General features: G+C 46.5%; 2 protein-coding genes across 18 annotated transcripts in view; one reads left to right on the forward strand and one right to left on the reverse strand.

Annotated features, from left to right (window-relative positions):
• Positions 1–1,029, reverse strand: part of LOC307090112 (caveolae-associated protein 1-like) — an 18,206-nt gene extending 17,177 nt beyond the window's left edge. The window contains exons 1-2 of the mRNA XM_079756655.1: positions 691–1,029; positions 31–594 (exon numbers count right to left, since the gene is read on the reverse strand). Of these exons, the coding sequence (XP_079612781.1) occupies positions 31–570 (540 nt within the window). The 5' untranslated portion in view covers positions 571–594; positions 691–1,029. The remainder of the gene's footprint in view (positions 1–30; positions 595–690) is intronic.
• Positions 1,030–3,997: 2,968 nt separating this feature from the next.
• Positions 3,998–17,500, forward strand: part of atp6v0a1b (ATPase H+ transporting V0 subunit a1b) — a gene marked incomplete at its 5' end in the record, with an annotated part of 22,144 nt that continues 8,641 nt past the window's right edge. For 2 of the 17 annotated variants that reach the window (XM_079756322.1, XM_079756321.1), the window contains 17 exons: positions 3,998–4,114; positions 4,350–4,428; positions 4,993–5,090; positions 5,322–5,450; positions 5,924–6,006; positions 6,208–6,334; positions 6,818–6,900; positions 7,445–7,538; positions 9,044–9,256; positions 9,877–10,027; positions 10,476–10,615; positions 11,037–11,200; positions 12,638–12,728; positions 12,986–13,104; positions 15,012–15,228; positions 15,746–15,853; positions 16,706–16,813. In XM_079756322.1, coding sequence (XP_079612448.1) covers positions 3,998–4,114; positions 4,350–4,428; positions 4,993–5,090; positions 5,322–5,450; positions 5,924–6,006; positions 6,208–6,334; positions 6,818–6,900; positions 7,445–7,538; positions 9,044–9,256; positions 9,877–10,027; positions 10,476–10,615; positions 11,037–11,200; positions 12,638–12,728; positions 12,986–13,104; positions 15,012–15,228; positions 15,746–15,853; positions 16,706–16,813 — 2,121 coding nt within the window. Of the gene's footprint in view, positions 4,115–4,349; positions 4,429–4,992; positions 5,091–5,321; positions 5,451–5,923; positions 6,007–6,207; positions 6,384–6,788; positions 6,901–7,444; positions 7,539–9,043; positions 9,257–9,876; positions 10,028–10,475; positions 10,616–11,036; positions 11,201–12,637; positions 12,729–12,985; positions 13,105–15,011; positions 15,229–15,745; positions 15,854–16,609; positions 16,850–17,500 lie in introns of all 17 variants that reach the window. The other 15 variants (XM_079756318.1, XM_079756306.1, XM_079756315.1 and 12 more) reach the window with 15 other exon arrangements.

A 17,500-nucleotide genomic window follows, 5' to 3' on the forward strand; every position in this document is an offset into this window, starting at 1 on the left:
ACACACACAAAGGGTGACACGCCCTCTCACCTGGTACACCATGACTTTGAAGTTGCGTCTCTTGAGCAGCTCGGCCTCGTTGGTCTCCAGCTTGCGGATCTGCCCCCCCTGCTTCTCCAGGTTGGCGCGCACCGTCTTCACATTGACGCTGACCTTCTGCACCTTCTCCATCATCTTGTTCACGCTGTTGGACGTGTTGCCGTGGCTCTTGGCCAGCTTTGCCAGCTCCCCCTGGATGCCGTTGACGGAGCGCTCCATGTCCTGTTGCCGGGCCTCCAGGCCGGTCTGGGTCTTCTGGATCTGGTCCACGGCGCCGATGATCTTGTCCAGCAGGGACAGCACCATCACGCCGTTCACCGGCATGTCCAGCTTCAGCGCGTCGTCACCGGACGCCGCCGCCGCCGCCACCACCAACTCCTCCTCGGCGGACTCCTTCTCAGCGACCCCGGCGGCCTCTTCTTCCTCGTCCTCCGATGCCTGGAGGTTGATCTCGTCGTCAGAGACCTCGGTGAGAGTCTGGGGCTCCGACTGGCCCAGGCTGGAGAGCCCCATCGATTCCACGGCTGCCATCTTGGGAAACTTTTTAGAACGTAACTTTGGTGGAGAAAAAAGGAAAAGTTTTTCTTTAGACAATATATATATTTTTTCTTTTTTTTGGTGTATCTTTTCTTGTAAAGAAAAATGTCTCACCTTCTTCTTTCAGTTAAGCCTCCTGCTGTCTTCTCCTTCTCCTTCTTCTTCTTCTTCTTCTTCTTCTTCTTCTTCTTCTTCTTCTCCTTCTCCTTCTTTTTCCTCTTCTTTTTCCTCTTCTTCTCCGGTGCTTTCTACACTTGTCTCCTTCAGTCACTCATGTGCTCTCTGGGTTACCTCACTGCTTCTTCACAGTCTGCCCTCCCTCTCTCTCTCTCTATGTCTCTCTCTCTGTCTCTCTCCAGTGGCCAGTGAGTAGGGAGGCGGAGCGCGGCTGGATGTTACCACATGGGTGCTGGGATGTGAATGCCACAACAGACAGAGCAACCCCAGGAGTCTAGCAGCAGCCGCTGGCTGTTTCTCTCACAGAACTTTTTCCCCCTCCCTTTGAGAAACACCCACTTGACTCTCTCCCACCACCTCTCCTCATTTGGCCACACCCACATCTGAATGAGGCCCCGCCCATGAGGGAATGGGGAAATCCACCCCCCCCCCCCCCCCCCCCCCCCCCCCACCACCACCACCCCGACCACCTCTTGGTCTGCCCCCGGCTCATCAGGATGGTTGGAATAGCTAAGAGAGAGAGAGACACACACAGAGAGAGAGAGAGAGAGAGAGAGAGAGAGAGAGAGAGAGAGAGAGAGAGAGAGAGAGAGAGAGAGAGAGAGAGAGAGACAGAGAGAGAGAGAGAGAGAGAGAGAGAGAGAGAGACAGAGAGAGAGAGACAGAGAGGGACAGAGAGACAGAGAGAGAGAGAGAGAGAGAGAGAGAGAGAGAGAGAGAGAGAGCGGTAGAGAGCTCCTCTGTATACAAGCACAGGCACAGTGAAGGAGGCAGAAATGTCAAGGCAGGATCTATTCGATTTTTCCACAGCGCTCATTTTAACCCCTTACTGCGCACAGGGATAAGGAGCACTGAGAGAGGGTTAACACACACACTCACACACACACACACACACACACACACACACACACACACACACACACACACACACACACACACACACACACACACACACACCGATCACAATAACGTGCTCACACACACACCGATCACAATAACGTGCTGATTTGTAAAACTACATTAGACTAGGTCGTCTTAGATTAGATTAGACTATACTAGACTAGACTAGACTAGACTAGACTAGACTACACAAGACTAGACTTGTCTAGACAACACAAGACTAGACTACACTAGACTACACTAGACTAGTCTAGACTAGACTAGCCTCGATTTAATTCCATTTGATTCGACTAGATTCAATAAGGCTAGATTAGGCTAGATAAAACTAGACTCAACTGGGCTACTAGACCAGGCTAGTTAAAAATGGGATGAGTCAGATCAGATACATATAATATACTTCTACATTGTGTTTCACTGTTTATTTAATTAGTCCCACTAGACCCACAACAAAAATGTGGATAAATTTGGATCGGGTCATTTGAGGTGAAATCCTCTTTCACTGGAACTCAGTGACCTCAATGCTTCAGGGGCCCACATATTATAATCTAGCCTTCACAGAGGAGAGAGGAGAGAGAGAGAGAGAGAGAGAGAGAGAGAGAGAGAAGAGAGAGGAGAGAGAGAGAGAGAGATTTTATTAATCCCCCTGTGAGGGATTAAATAAAAATGTATCTAATCTAATCACCACACAAGGTCTACTAACCAGAAGGCCAACTAGGCCCACTAACACAAGCCCTGCTTGTTATGAACAGCACAGGGACATTTTAATGAGGCCAACGTGGTTGTTTTATATATAAAAAAAGCAGTTTCTTTCTCTATGCTCTGGTAGTAATTTGTGTACATTATGGGAGTTCCGTGCTTCTAAAATGGCTAGCTGGCCGTAGGCCATGTGTCCTGGTTTAACCCTGAGCAGCTCGGGGAAGCGTGAAGGAGCTATTGAAGCTTCTTGGAGAGGAAAAACCCTAGAGGGCCTTGTAGTAGTAGCCTTCTGATTCAACACTTGGCCGTTTGTTTAATGCTTCTCTGCGTGCTGGCAAATGCTTATTTGTGAGATCTGAGGAGGTCTTTGTGTTTTTGTTAAGTGATTATTCTGTAAATAATATTTTTATACATAAAAACATGTTTTTGTTTGCGTTTCTTCTCAGATGCACCTGAATATGATACAATTATTCCATTAGCAAATAAATTAAAATAAAATAAATAAAGTAATTAATTAAATTCAGCTTTTATTGAATGAATGGAGTAAAATACACTCTTATTTTGGGAAAGGGTCTCTTAATGTGGCACCGCTGGACCACTCGCAGCATCCCTGCGAGTCACGTGACCCGTGAGGTTTATCTCCGTGACGTCAGCGTCGACCTAGCAAGATACAGAGACAGCTGGCTTTGGCAGGTCCGGGGAAATCTCCGCCATAGACTTTTATTACCGTAAGAAATTACAGATTTTATTGTTTATTACGTTTTTGTTTGGGACATTTGTGTATTTAGAACATGTGTCTCGTCTACGGCATATCGTGCGTTTAGATTGGACCTGGTGATCAGGAGGAGAGAGGATGCTTAGATGTTGACGGGTTTACCGTTGCAGTGGTTATGCAGTCAATGTTGTAAATGCTATCTTTAAGAGTTGTATTTATGATTATGTATGTGTTGACCTATCGAAGTGCGCTTATGCGTTCGGTTCAGATGTACCATGTTAAAGAGAACAGGTGGGCCTACCCGGCGATATTGGGTAATATTTTGAGTTTGAGTTTCAAACTATATTACGATAAAGTAATTTAATGTAATTCATTCAATAGTTCAATATCAAATGTGTTCGGAAACGGCTCGGGAGGATAAGGGATATCGTATTTCGTGGCTCACATAGCAGCAGACCGTCCTGAAGCGCTTCATCATGGCGTCCTTCAGCGTCATGAAGGGCAATGCGACAAGATGCTATAAATATATCTGTCTGCAACCAAAGGCCATGGTGTAGGCCCATGGGTTTTAAAGCATCTGCCTTTATTGTAAATTAAAATGATGGTAAAATAAAGAGTAAGAAGAAGGGTTCATGATTTTCTTTAATTCACCCTCTATTCATTTAGAGAGTTATATAGGCCAACTTGGCAGGCCTTGTTGAGAATATAGGCATATGATAGTCGGCCTCTCTGCGTAAGGTGTAGGTCTACTCAAACCAATATAACTGAGAAATTGGCATTAGGAGGCCAACATTTGCGGTCTTCTTTACATGTAAATCTGTGAAATCTATTACATAGGCCAAATACACAAAATATACTTAGGGTGATGGGATAGTAATGTTAATAAGAGTGGCTTCCTAGCAGGAGCGAGTGTGAGTGGAGACAGGAGTCACCATGGGGGAACTCTTCAGGAGCGAAGAGATGACCCTAGCTCAGCTGTTCCTCCAGTCAGAGGCAGCCTACTGCTGTGTCAGTGAACTGGGAGAACTGGGCATGGTTCAGTTTAGAGATGTAAGTACAAAGAAATAAAGTTGACAAAATTAGCAAAATATTACAAGATACCTTAATAAATGCATCAATGACTAACTTTTAAGTTGCTTTGGATGAAAATGTTTGCTAAATGACTAAATGATAATGTAATGTAATCATATCCTACATTATTATGTTTAAGATGCTAGACTGCTTGTCAGATCTCTTTCTCAGTCAAAACGCAGGTGGTGGAAATGTTGTGTCTGTTGTTTTGCAGCTGAACCCAGACGTAAACGTCTTCCAACGCAAGTTTGTCAATGAAGTTCGGAGATGTGAAGAAATGGACCGAAAGCTGAGTAAGAAAGTCTTTATTTTGTTACACGTAGTGCCAGGAAGCGGTCTCGTCAGGGACTGAAAACCAAAAGACAATCAATGTTGAAATTGAAAGGCATAGTGGTTGGAGGTTGGAAGAAAAGGATCTTTGTTGTTCCATTAAGGGATAGGTGGGTGGGGTCGTGTAGCCATATCGGCCTTCAGAAGATAATTCAAGTCCGGAGATACGTAGGAGCTATTGTTAGGCTGAACCGTACAGAGACGAAGGGCTGCCAGTTTTTACAGACAAAGGAAGAATAACTGAGTGGGGTTTGTACTTCAATATACCAAAGGTTCAGTCTCTGCACGCAAGTGTTCTCAGAACTATCCGCCAATGAAACAGCTGTCTCAGGTTTTCTGAGACCCTATCCAAATGATCCCCATGACCCTCCTTGTAGCGATGGGTTTTACTTTACGGTCAAAATAATACTCGACTGTACGTTAATCGTCATTTATTTAGGCAACGTTTCACCATTTGCAACATGTTCAAACTTCTCTTCACCTCATGTTATCCAATATGACACATGAGACTCTCTGTTCCTCTCCAGGGTTTGTTGAGAAGGAGATCAAGAAGGCCAACATCTCCCAGGTCGACACGGGAGAGAATCCAGAGGTCCCCTTCCCCAGAGACATGATTGATCTGGAGGTAATCTTTCACTGAAGGATAAGATAAACAGGAACAGCTCAAATATAACTGTACTTATACATTTGCTTATTCGTAAAATATAATACTGATTAATCAGAATCAACCTTGCAAAAGTATATAAAAAAAAAAGACAAATATTTCCTGCCGCAGTAATCGGCGCTGTGATTGGCTGGTGAATACGTGCTGTAAAAGTGAGCAGTGGTGTGATTGGATGATGCGTGTGATTGGCAGGCGACCTTTGAGAAGCTGGAGAACGAGCTGAAGGAGATCAACACCAACCAGGAAGCCCTGAAGAAGAACTTCCTGGAACTGACGGAGCTGAAGCACATCCTGCGCCGCACCCAGCAGTTCTTTGACGAGGTCTTTCACCCATTCATACAAGACTCACCCATAAACACCCTTTAACGAGGTCTCAACCATTCATACAAGACTCACCCATGAACACCCTTTAACACGGTTTCTCACCCATTCATATAGGACTCACCCATAAACACGCTTTGATAAGGTCTCACCCATTCATACAGGACTCAGCCGTAAACACCCTTTGACAAGGTCTCACTAATTCATACATGACTTACCCATAAACACCCTTTGACGAGGTCTCACACATTCATAAATTAATCTCCAATGAACACCCTTTGACGAGGTCTCGCTCATTCACACATGAATCTCCAATAAACACCCTTTAACGTGGTCTCACCCATTAACACGTGACTCATACATAAACACCCTTTCCACCCTGGTCCCCACGTCACATCCACCCCTTCCTAAGCTACTGTTTGTCAGTTGAGTTGCCGAACACCGGTCAACAGGCGTACCTCCCTGTGTGACAGATGGAGGACCCCAACCTGCTGGAGGAGTCCTCATCCCTCATGGAAGGGAACGAGGTGGGACGCGGGGCACCGCTCAGACTGGGGTAGGTACAGCCTGCTCACGCATACAGGGAAATTCACGCACAGCAGATGCTAGGACCACACTGCGCTGGTGGTGCCACAGTACTGCACTGCAGTATCCCAGCAGAGACGTCCGACAGCCATACAGCCCCACCGTCCGTGGCCCAGTGACGGCCCCCTCACTGGGACACTCTGACTGACGACCGCGTTCTCGCTCCTCCCAGGTTCGTCGCCGGGGTGATCAGCCGAGAGAGGATCCCCACCTTTGAGAGGATGCTGTGGCGCGTGTGCCGCGGAAACGTGTTCCTGCGCCAGGCGGAGATAGAAGACCCCCTGGAGGACCCCGCTACGGTCAGCCAGCCACACACACACGCACACACGCACACACGCACACACACACACACACACACACACACACACACACACACACACACACACGCACACACACACGCAAACACACACACGCACACACACACACACACACACACACACACACACACACACACACGCGCACACACACACACACACACACACACACACACACACACGCACACACACACACACACACACGCAAACACATACACACACAGACACAAGCGCACACACACAGACATACCTACACACACAGACACATGGACGCAGCCACGCCCACGCAAACACACAAACACACACATACACATGCAAACGCATACAAACGCACACAGACATGCACACTCAGGCAAACTAGACACTCACGCATGCACACCCCCGTACAAACACACGCACACACACACACACACACATACACACACATACACACACACACACCTTAACGGGGTCTTCTCTGTCTCACAGGGAGACCAGGTTCACAAGTCTGTGTTCATCATCTTCTTCCAAGGGGACCAGCTGAAGAACCGTGTGAAGAAGATCTGCGAGGGGTGGGTGTGGTTCACGCCTGTGTTTAATTACATGCATGTTAAAGTTACCATGTGTAAGATTGAGCTCCACCTGGTTAGTTGGCGGGCTCTGTCAGAATTCCGAACCCTTATTAACAGTGATCTGTCCTAACTGGCTGTGCAGCTATGTGACGCTAACTAGTGTAAATCGGCTGTCTGGCTGTGGTCAATTCTAGGGGTTCTGGTAGTGTCACTTGTTAGAATCTTGAAAACAAGGAAAGAGGTATGGGCTGCCAGCATTTTTTATTGTAGAATATATCAGTTATGGGATGTGATTTTATTGATAATATTGAAATCAATTTTTAATCTGCATTGACAACATCATAGTTGTCAATGCAAGTTGCGAGTTGACAATTACTAGCAAAGACAATGCTTGTCAAAATAGTAATATCTGTATCAGTAGCAGTAGTAGTAACATGATTAGTAGTCATTGTAGTAGTACTAGTAATTGTGGTTCTAGTAGGAGTGCTTCTATGGTGTAGCGTATGGAAAGGTAGTGAGGGTAACGCTGAGCCCTCCTCACCAGGTTCCGGGCGTCATTGTACCCGTGTCCTGAGACCCCCATGGAAAGGAAAGAGATGCTGGCTGGAGTCAACACCCGAATCGATGACCTCCAGATGGTTAGTCAACACACGATCCAACTACCATCAATACACGATCCATACTCCCATCAATACACGATCCATACTCCCATCAATACACGATCCATACTCCCATCAATACACGATCCATACTCCCATCAATACACAATCTGCACTCACCTCAACACACGCTCTGTGCTCACCTTAATAGATGCTCCATATTCGCCTCAATACAATCTCTGTACTCATTCACACGACTAGACACTGTGGACTGCATCCACATCCCAAGCAATATGTAGAACTACGGCCAGCTCGCATTTTTACCTTCATTTCAAAGTATTTTTTGGGAACTTTAAGGCAAGGAATGTGTACCTGACATATTCCGGATGTTAGTCCTCATCACATGCAGAAACATTGAGATTAGTTCAGTACAAACATTTCAATTGTTCCATCCCCTCACTGCCCACAAAGCAGATCTGCAATCAAATACATCATTTAAATTTTTAGCAGGGACTTTGTTTTTGTTTGTTGATCTTTTCTCTACGGAACAATGAAATAGCAAATGTCCATCATGGTCAACAATGTTTTCAGGATGCAGGTGTTTGTTTTTGATACGATATATTTTGAGCTAAATTTAATCGTATTGTGCAATTGGGTACACGTGGTGTTCAACATGAATAATGGCTATTCAATGTTTTGGAACTTATTAGGCATAGAAACCAAGCTCGGTTTTGCTTCAGTGGAGGCCTTAATGCTTACCCAGACTGACCCGGTTCCCCGAAGGAGTCGGATTTACCACAATAAAAAACAAATGATTTGTTGTGTGCTTATATAGCTTGACCTGCCCCTCAAATTAGCTCTGCTCTTAAGTCCATTTACTGGAGCGTTTCACGACAGAACCTCGATAAGCCTATAAATGAATATGGAACATTCCACTGCAATTACCACCTCCTTTTAAGCAAGCCTCCACCAGTCCTCTTATGGTCTGTGTGCTGTCATCTATGCAAGCCACCAGCCAGCCACACTTAGAAACCCTAAAGAAGGGTTCTACTGAACAATATGGCGTTTTCTTCCCCCTCATTTTCTAGCCGTCTGGAAAAGGATGCTTTAACAATAGTTTAGTGGCGACAGAGAAAGAGGGAGGGACTCACCAGCTACATTCGTTTACGTGTCATGAAGAATCACATTTTACATTTTGTGGATTTTGCAGACACATCCAAAGCGACTTAAAACGGTTCATACACATGTATACACTCATAAACACATTCTCACACCGACAGCAGAGTCTACCACGCAGGGCAACAGCCAGCCCATCGTAAGCTGTAAGGGTTAGATGTATCGCTCAGGGACACCTCAAAGGAGCAAGGGGTCGAACTAGCAACCTTCCAGTCACAATAATTGACCTCCTGAGCTAAGCCGACCCTTACAGAACTTCTGCCTCTCGTTGATGTTGTTGTCATTGCTTGTGTCTGTAGGAGTATTCAACCTAGGACTAGGGTCTAAGGGACTCCCTCTCTCCTCCACCCCCCCCCCCCCCCCCCCAGGTCCTGAACCAGACGGAGGACCACCGGCAGCGGGTGCTCCAGGCGGCCTCCAAGACGATGCGCGTGTGGTTCATCAAGGTGCGGAAGATGAAGGCCATCTACCACACGCTCAACCTGTGCAACATCGACGTGACCCAGAAGTGTCTGATCGCCGAGGTGTGGTGCCCCGTGTCGGACCTGGACTCCATCCAGTTCGCCCTGCGCCGCGGCACGGTACGTGGTCCTCCGGAGGGGGCGGAGCTTCAACCAGCGCCGCCTCTCAGGCACATTCACGCGTCACTCGTTAAATCTTTAGGAGTGTGGACCGAGAGGCATGAATTCGATTCATTTAAATGATGCTTGATGGTGATCTTTTGTGTTGCAGACTGGTGATAAGGTTAAAGATAAAGGTGTGAAAGTTTGGGTATTTCACGATTCAATTTTGATTCCTAAGAGCCACGATCCGAAAAATGTATTATCGATTCAAAACGAATCCCGATTCAAAAACCGGTTCTCGATTCCACTCGGCTTGGCATTTAAAAAGGCGGTGTGGCAAATGATGCCATGAATCCGAAGTAATGTGTGTTTAAAACAATTTAGTTTGAATATTTGATCAACTTATTGCAATAATGTGAACACACTAAGACAAACTTAAGACAAAAGGATATCGCAAGTTATGAATCGATTCAGAATCCCATAAGATAGGAATCGCCATTCTAGCAAGAATCATTTCCCACTCCTAGTCATAGTTAATGATGGCGGTCCCTCAGACATGTGCATAATATAATTCTTGTCTCGAGACAAAAAATGTCAAACCTCAGTGACCTGACGGCCATGTTTGTTGTGATTGACAGGAGAGGAGTGGCTCCACTGTGCCCTCCATCCTGAACAGGATGCTGACCAAACAGACTCCGCCCACCTTCAACAAGACCAACAAGTTCACCTCCGGCTTCCAGAACATCGTGGACGCCTACGGAATCGGAAACTACCGGGAAATCAACCCAGGTTACACATCTTAATGTCCCACACCTTACATTTACACAGACAAATTAAAAAAATGCTGTAGGTCGATAGATTTGGTGTTTTAGTGAGAGGGGGCAGAATGTAACACGATTCTGATCCATCCCCTATGTTCTCTGCCGTTCAAATGTGTTATAGTCACACACCTGAGGTGGAGCTTAGCTATGATGTGGCAGGCAAAATGGATTCCCTGAAACAATCTGGGAACAGATTTCGAGAGTGGTGGCTAATACTGAAGTTGGCGAAGTCAACCAGAACAGTTATTCTCAGTTATCGCATTCAATACTAACACTCACTAATCACTGACCCATGGCTTTGACCTTCCATCAAATTATACTTTAGTAGCAGCTCTTGAATCTCACCTACAGCATCTTCCATGAAAACACTGTGCAGTCCGTCGGGTGACGTTCTCTCTCTCCCTGTGTGCTTCCAGCTCCCTACACCATCATCACCTTCCCCTTTCTGTTCGCCGTCATGTTCGGAGACATGGGCCATGGCCTGCTGATGACCTCCATCGCTCTCTACCTGGTCATCAGGGAGAGCCGGCTGCTCTCACAGAAGAGCGACAATGAGGTACCAGAGGAAACCAGATGAAACCCGATAAAAACAGATTTAACCAACCAGAGTTGGGGCCAGAGAGGAGCTCTTCATGTAGTTCTGTGTGTATATTTAAAGAAATATATGATGAATTTACTGAAAAATATCTAATGGGATGTAAATAAAATAACGAAAAATGGCAGGTATGTGTCCATGTTTTCTCCAAAACCAGACCTGTGTCAACATTTTTTTGTGATTCTGTTATACACACTAACACAGGCAACAATATAACTGCTACTTTCATGATTCAAACAATCCTCATACCCTTTAATCCTAATACTACCTCTACCACTACTACTACTATTATAAGTGTTACCCAAGCTTCCTAAAGAGCATATAACACAGACTACTACAACGACTAAACGTGTGGTTGGTACCTCTGCTCGCTGCGCTGCAGATATTCAACATGGTGTTTGCCGGCCGCTACATCATCCTGCTGATGGGGCTGTTCTCCATCTACACCGGCGTCATCTACAACGACTGCTTCTCCAAGTCCCTCAACATGTTCGGCTCGGGGTGGAGCGTGCGGCCCATGTTCGTCAACAAGGGAGGCAACTGGACGTGAGTTCAATTCCCTTGCACGGGGATACTGGTTCATACCTTGTACGTCTCTCCAGAGGAGAAAACAAGTAGCCCTAGGTGCTTCCTTTTACGCGCCCTAGGTGCGCGTAAAAACAGGACGTACCTCTCTGCCTCTCCCTGCCTCTCTCTGCCTCTCTCTCTCTCTGCCTCTCTCTGCCTCTCTGCGTCTCTCTGCGTCTCTGCCTCTCTCTGTGTCTCTCTACCTCTCTCTGCCTCCCTCTGCCTCTCTCTCTCTGCCTCTCTCTCTCTCTCTCTCTCTCTCTCTCTTTCTGCCTCTCTCTGCCTCTCTCTGCCTCTCTCTCTCTCTGCCTCTCTCTCTCTCTCTCTCTCTCTTTCTGCCTCTCTCTGCCTCTCTGCGTCTCTCTGCCTCTCTCTCTATCTGCCTCTCTGCCTCTCTCTGCCTTTGTGCGTCTCTCTGCCTCTCTCTGCCTCTCTGCGTCTCTCTGCCTCTCTCTGTGTCTCTCTACCTCTCTGCCTATCTCTCTGCCTCTCTCTGCCTCTCTCTACCTCTCTCTGCCTCTCTGCCTCTCTCTACCTCTCTCTGCCTCTCTCTACCTCTCTCTGCCTCTCTCTCTGCCTCCCTCTGCCTCTCTCTCTCTGCCTCTCTCTGCCTCCCTCTGCCTCTCTCTCTCTGCCTCTCTCTCTCTCTCTCTCTCTCTCTCTCTTTCTGCCTCTCTCTGCCTCTCTCTCTCTCTCTCTCTATCTCTGCCTCTCTTTACCTCTCTCTGCCTCCCTCTGCCTCTCTCTCTCTGCCTCTCTCTGCCTCTCTCTACCTCTCTCTGCCTCTCTGCCTCTCTCTACCTCTCTCTGCCTCTCTCTACCTCTCTTTGCCTCTCTCTGCCTCTCTCTACCTCTCTCTGCCTCCCTCTGCCTCTCTCTCTCTGCCTCTCTCTCTCTCTCTCTCTCTCTTTCTGCCTCTCTCTGCCTCTCTCTCTCTCTCTCTCTCTGCCTCTCTCTACCTCTCTCTGCCTCCCTCTGCCTCTCTCTCTCTGCCTCTCTCTCTCGCTCTCTCTGCCGCTCTCTCTCTCTCTCCCTCTCTCTGTCTTTCTGCCTCTCTCTCTCTTTCTTTCTGCCTCTCTCTCTCTCTCTCTCTCTGCCTCTCTCTCTCTCTCTCTCTCTCTCTCTCTATCTCTCTCTCTCTCTTTCTGCCTGTCTCTCTCTCTCTCTGCCTCTCTCTCTCTCTCTCTCTCTCTCTCTCTCTCTCTTTCTGCCTCTCTCTGCCTCTCTCTGCCTTTCCCTACTCTGCCCTGTGTTGAACGATGAGCGAGTTGCACTGCGGAACTGCCTGCGTTATGCATGGAATGTAACGAATCCTATTGTAAAATCGTTAGATGTCCTCACCTGTGCTATTAAAACCGTTCCTCTTAACGTCTTAATGTCTTGCCTACACAAACGATTTCCTGTTCCTTCCTCTAGATTTGGGACGCTGGGTGAGAACGCATTGCTCCAGCTGGACCCTGCTGTCCCGGGTGTGTTCAACGGGCCCTACCCGCTGGGAATCGACCCGGTAAAGACGACTAACTAACTACTAGAATCACACTGTTTTAAACTAAGCAAAGAACACAGAGCATGAAATCAGTGTGCTGTGTTCAATTGTTAATCTTCCTTACTAGATTGTGTGGGACTCAATTCTATTGTGGAGGCTAAAAAATGTGACATAAGATTTTGCGTCCTGGGTTTGACTTCCCTCAATCAGCTTGTTGTGTCACTCCTAACTGAATGAACACGTCAGTCTGTTTGGTATTAAATGGGTTGGTTTTCTAGATCTGGAACATCGCCACCAACAAGCTGACCTTCCTGAACTCCTTCAAGATGAAGATGTCTATCATCCTGGGAGTGACGCACATGCTGTTCGGAGTTTCCCTCAGTCTCTTCAACCACCTGTAAGTTACTCCTCAACTCAACTGCTTTAGTTGTCAAACGCGCAAAGAAAATGTGACTTGTTGTTGGCAATGAAATGCTTGTGTTCCAAGCTCTCCTCAACAATGCAGGTAAGTAAGGTAAACAAGTCCAATTTTATTATTTTAAGTATAAAGTACTATCAAAATGAGTTACCAAAAGAGTAAATAATGCAAGCATATGAAAAGAAAATGTAGGAAAAAAGCACCTAATAGCTGCTGTAGAGGTGAGATTCCAGAACTGTAAAGAGAGAGAGAGCAGGAAAGAGCAGAAGAGAGCCAGCATTAACACACTAAACAACTCCACAAAAACAACTGCGTCCTCCATGTCTGCTCCCTCCCTCCTGTGTTTCTCTTGCACTCAGAGGTGTTGTTGCATCCAGAAACAGGAACAGTACAGAACATATTATCACACAGCATTTCCTTCACTCAGATATGATGGATGGCATCTCTAACACATTACACTCAAATTAAAGCTCTTCAATCGTATCTACAGCAGCTTTAAAACAACAAATACATGAAAAGGAAAAAAGGGAATTTAGTCATTGGCACAACAGTGGCATTTTGTGTTATTTGATGAACTCCATTATGATATCAGTATGGTGCTGCTGCCATAGTGTGTGATTTATAGTATAAAGCACATGACACACCCAGAGAGTGTGTTTGGGAGAGAGAGAGTGAGAGAGAGAGAGAGAGAGAGAGAGGGAGAGAGAGTGAAAGGGATGAGAGAGAGAAAAAAAGGGAGAGAGAGAGAGAGAGAGAGAGAGAGAGAGAGAGAGAGGAGAGAGAGAGGGAGAGAGAGACAGAGAGACAGAGAAAGAGTGAGCAAGAGAGAGAGAGAGACAGAGAGAGACACAGAGAGGGAGAGAGAAATAGAGGGAGACTAAGAGGGAGAGAGAGTCTGTGAGAGATACAGGGTCCTGTGTGACGCCTTGCTGATATGAATCGAACGCATTGTCCTGTAAAGTTACATGTGGTGAGCTCCTTGTACAACCAGTGATGATGATGGGGACTCATGCGGCCACACGCACATCCTAAACCCTTCCTTTGAGCTACTGGTTCTCCCCTTGGAACCAGCATGGGGGGGATTACCCACTGGCAGCTCTTCCAAATACAATTTCACTCTACCAACTAGTTCGAAATGAATAAGCAAGTAATGTAACCGTCTAAGTTATGACGGTCTAAGTTATGATGGTCTATATCAGAAACAAACATGACTGTGGTCAAAAAGACAATGATTAAGTTCCATCAGCAGTCAATAGTCTGATTTACATTAAATATAGGTCATTTAGGAGATGCTTTTATCCAAAACGACTTACAATAAATACATTTGTCAGAAGAAAGAGAAACAACAATATATCTCTGTCGGTACAGTAAAGATGTTAATGGAAACAAGAGCCAAGCCCTTACAATTGCTGGGTTATCCCATTCTCTGTATACAACAAAGATAGCTAGGATAAGAGAGTCTCACAACGTCATCCATCATGAACATTATATTTACGTATAACCAAGCTCCAGAACATTCCTATGTTTAAACACCTAAACAATCTGCTAGTCTCATCCATCATCTAATGCACTCGTTTCACCAACACCTCTGCCCATACTTTGACCCCGCTGAAGATGAGGATAACAAGTGAAGACGAAGGCTAATGAGCTGTAGGGCTGCTCCATTATGGAAAAAATCATAATCACGATTATTTTGGTCAATATTGAAATCAGGATTATTCAAACGATTATTTTTGAGTTTGAAAACATGATGCAGTTTTTCAGCTTTTCTCTCCGAACAAACATTTCGTAACTGAGAACTTTGAAATTTCCCCTTAAAAAAATACGCTCGAAATCACGATTAAAATTAGATTAACCGCACAGCCCTAACGAGCTGTCCTCCGCAGGTACTTCAAGAAGCCCCTGAACATCTTCCTGGGCTTCATCCCCGAGATCGTGTTCATGTCCAGCCTGTTTGGCTACCTGGCGCTGCTGGTCTTCTACAAGTGGACGGCCTACGACGTGTTCAGCTCCAAGGACGCGCCCAGCCTGCTCATCCACTTCATCAACATGTGTCTGTTCAACTACAACGACCCAACCAACAAGCCTCTGTACCCCGGACAGGTGATCCACCCCTCCGCCCTCAACTGCCCCCTCCCCTCTTTCTCTCTCTGCGCTCACAGCCGTCTGTCTCTAGTGTTAACCTGTCTGTCTGTCTCTTGGGAGTTAACCTGTATGTTTATCTTTGTAGAGTTAACCTGTCTATTAACCTCTCTAAGTCTGTCTATTAAGGCTTAACATGTCTGGCTGTCTCTGAAGAGTTCAACTGTCTGTCTCTGTAGAGTTAACCAGTCTGTCTGTCTCTTTAGAGTTAACTTATCAGTCTGTCTCTTTGGAGTTAGACCTCTTTGGAGTCTGTCTGTCTCTGTAAAGTCAACCTGTTTAACTGTCTCTTTAGAGTTAACTTATCTGTCTGTCTCTGTAGAGTTGACCTTTCTGTCTATCTCTGAAGAGTTAACCTGTCTGTCTCTGTACACTAACCTGTCTGTCTGTCTCTAAAGAGTTAACCTGTATGTCTGTCTCTGTAGAGTTGACGTGTCTCTCTCTGTAGATGTGAACCTGTCTGTCTGTCTGTGTCTAGATGGGGATCCAGATTCTGCTGGTGCTGATAGCCCTAGCATGCGTTCCCTGTATGCTGATAGCCAAAACCATGGTGCTACGGCGACAGCACTTGTGGAAAGCCAAGCTGGTATGTCCCCTCCCCCCCCTCTCTCTCTCTCTTTCCCTGTCCCTCCCCCCTCTCTCTCTCTCTCTGCCCCTCTCCCCCCTCCTTTCTCTCTCTCTCTCTCTTCCTCTGTCTCCCCCCCTTCTCTCTCTCTCTTCCCCTGTCCCTCTCCCCCCGTCTCTCCCACTTTTTGAAGATTATTGATCAGCTCGTTTCACAATAATCAAATGATAGTAATATAAGGTATTTGAAATGTGTATGCAGACTGTTGAAATGTATACCGTAAATGATGCACATCTGATATAACAACTTGTGTTCTCTCCTCTGCCCTTCATCTTGGTGTACATTACGCTGTAACGTTGTGCTTGGTCGTGTAACCATGAACCTCTGGCGGCGAGCGAGCCTTGGGAAGGTCCCGTCTGAAGAGTGCATTTCCAAAACACCGTGGAACCAGCGCTGACTAATGAGTCAACAAGGCGATCATTCATCGTCTCGAAAAACATCTTGAAATCTGGTCGTGAATTGGTATTAATTGATATCAGTCACAGGCTGAACGCAACACGCGTATTGAGTAATACAAAACAAAAACAAACAAAAATAATTAAGATCTTTTCATGTATTTTGGAAATGGAACTCGTCATTGTGTCCCCAAACACCGCTTGAGATGTCCCGACATCTCAACCGGTGTGTGGATCTCCCTCCCACCTCCCCCCTCCCTTCCCCCCTGCCTCCCAAGGCTGGCTCACGCTGGACACAGCTCTTGTTGGCTCTTGTATCTAGGCCCTGAAGCGGGCAGAAGCGGCTGCAGAGAGTCTAGCGCAGCCGTCTTTAGAGCAAACAGGCGCGTCCTCATCCGTCTCCGGACTCACCCAACAGGGCACCCAGAAGTTTGGGGGCGTTCGCGTGGGCAACGGCCCCACGGAGGACGAGGCTGGCATCGTCGATCATGACCAGCTCTCCCAGCACTCGGAGGACGGAGACGAGGTGAGGCCGCGTGTGAGGCCGCGTGTGAGGCCGCGTGTCTACTGTCATGCGCCGGGAATCCCCCCCCCTCCCGGGCACAGTACAGTGTGTGGTGTGAATGGAGACCTTATCGCGTCATCTGTTGAGATCCCACAGGCCTCACAGGAGAAGGGAGCTTATTGTTTTGTCCTCACTTGGCCTGAACCAAAATACACACTGATAAACACAACAACTACAACAACAACAACAACAGACGGTTCTCTAAGGACCAAAGGGGTTAGAGATGACATGTATCTACCGTGGGCAACACATGAAAGTAAATGTAGCTATGTGGTGTAGGGATACCACATAACTACCGTGACCACCCACGAAGTCGATCAAAAAGACAGAATAGGGAAAGGGAAAAGGGAAAATATCTCCCTAACTGTTTCCCCTTACAATTGACTGGCCATACACTAATTAATCCCACTAACATCCCACTTACTTATCCACCCGACTGTAACAGTACCTTTCCCTATTTCACACACATGGGTCTAACATTGTCCCACGTCATTTCTCAAGATCTTAAGAAGATCAATTGTGACATTACCGACTTCCCGAAGGGTACTCTGAATCTGAAAATCTCCCAGAACAACATTTAAAAATGTGTGTCCTTTCCTAAAGCGCATAGCACCGAATCCACGGTATATATATGTTATTTCAGACCAC

Source organism: Pollachius pollachius (assembly GCF_949987615.1).
Source record: "Pollachius pollachius genome assembly, chromosome: 19".
Lineage (NCBI taxonomy): Eukaryota > Metazoa > Chordata > Actinopteri > Gadiformes > Gadidae > Pollachius > Pollachius pollachius.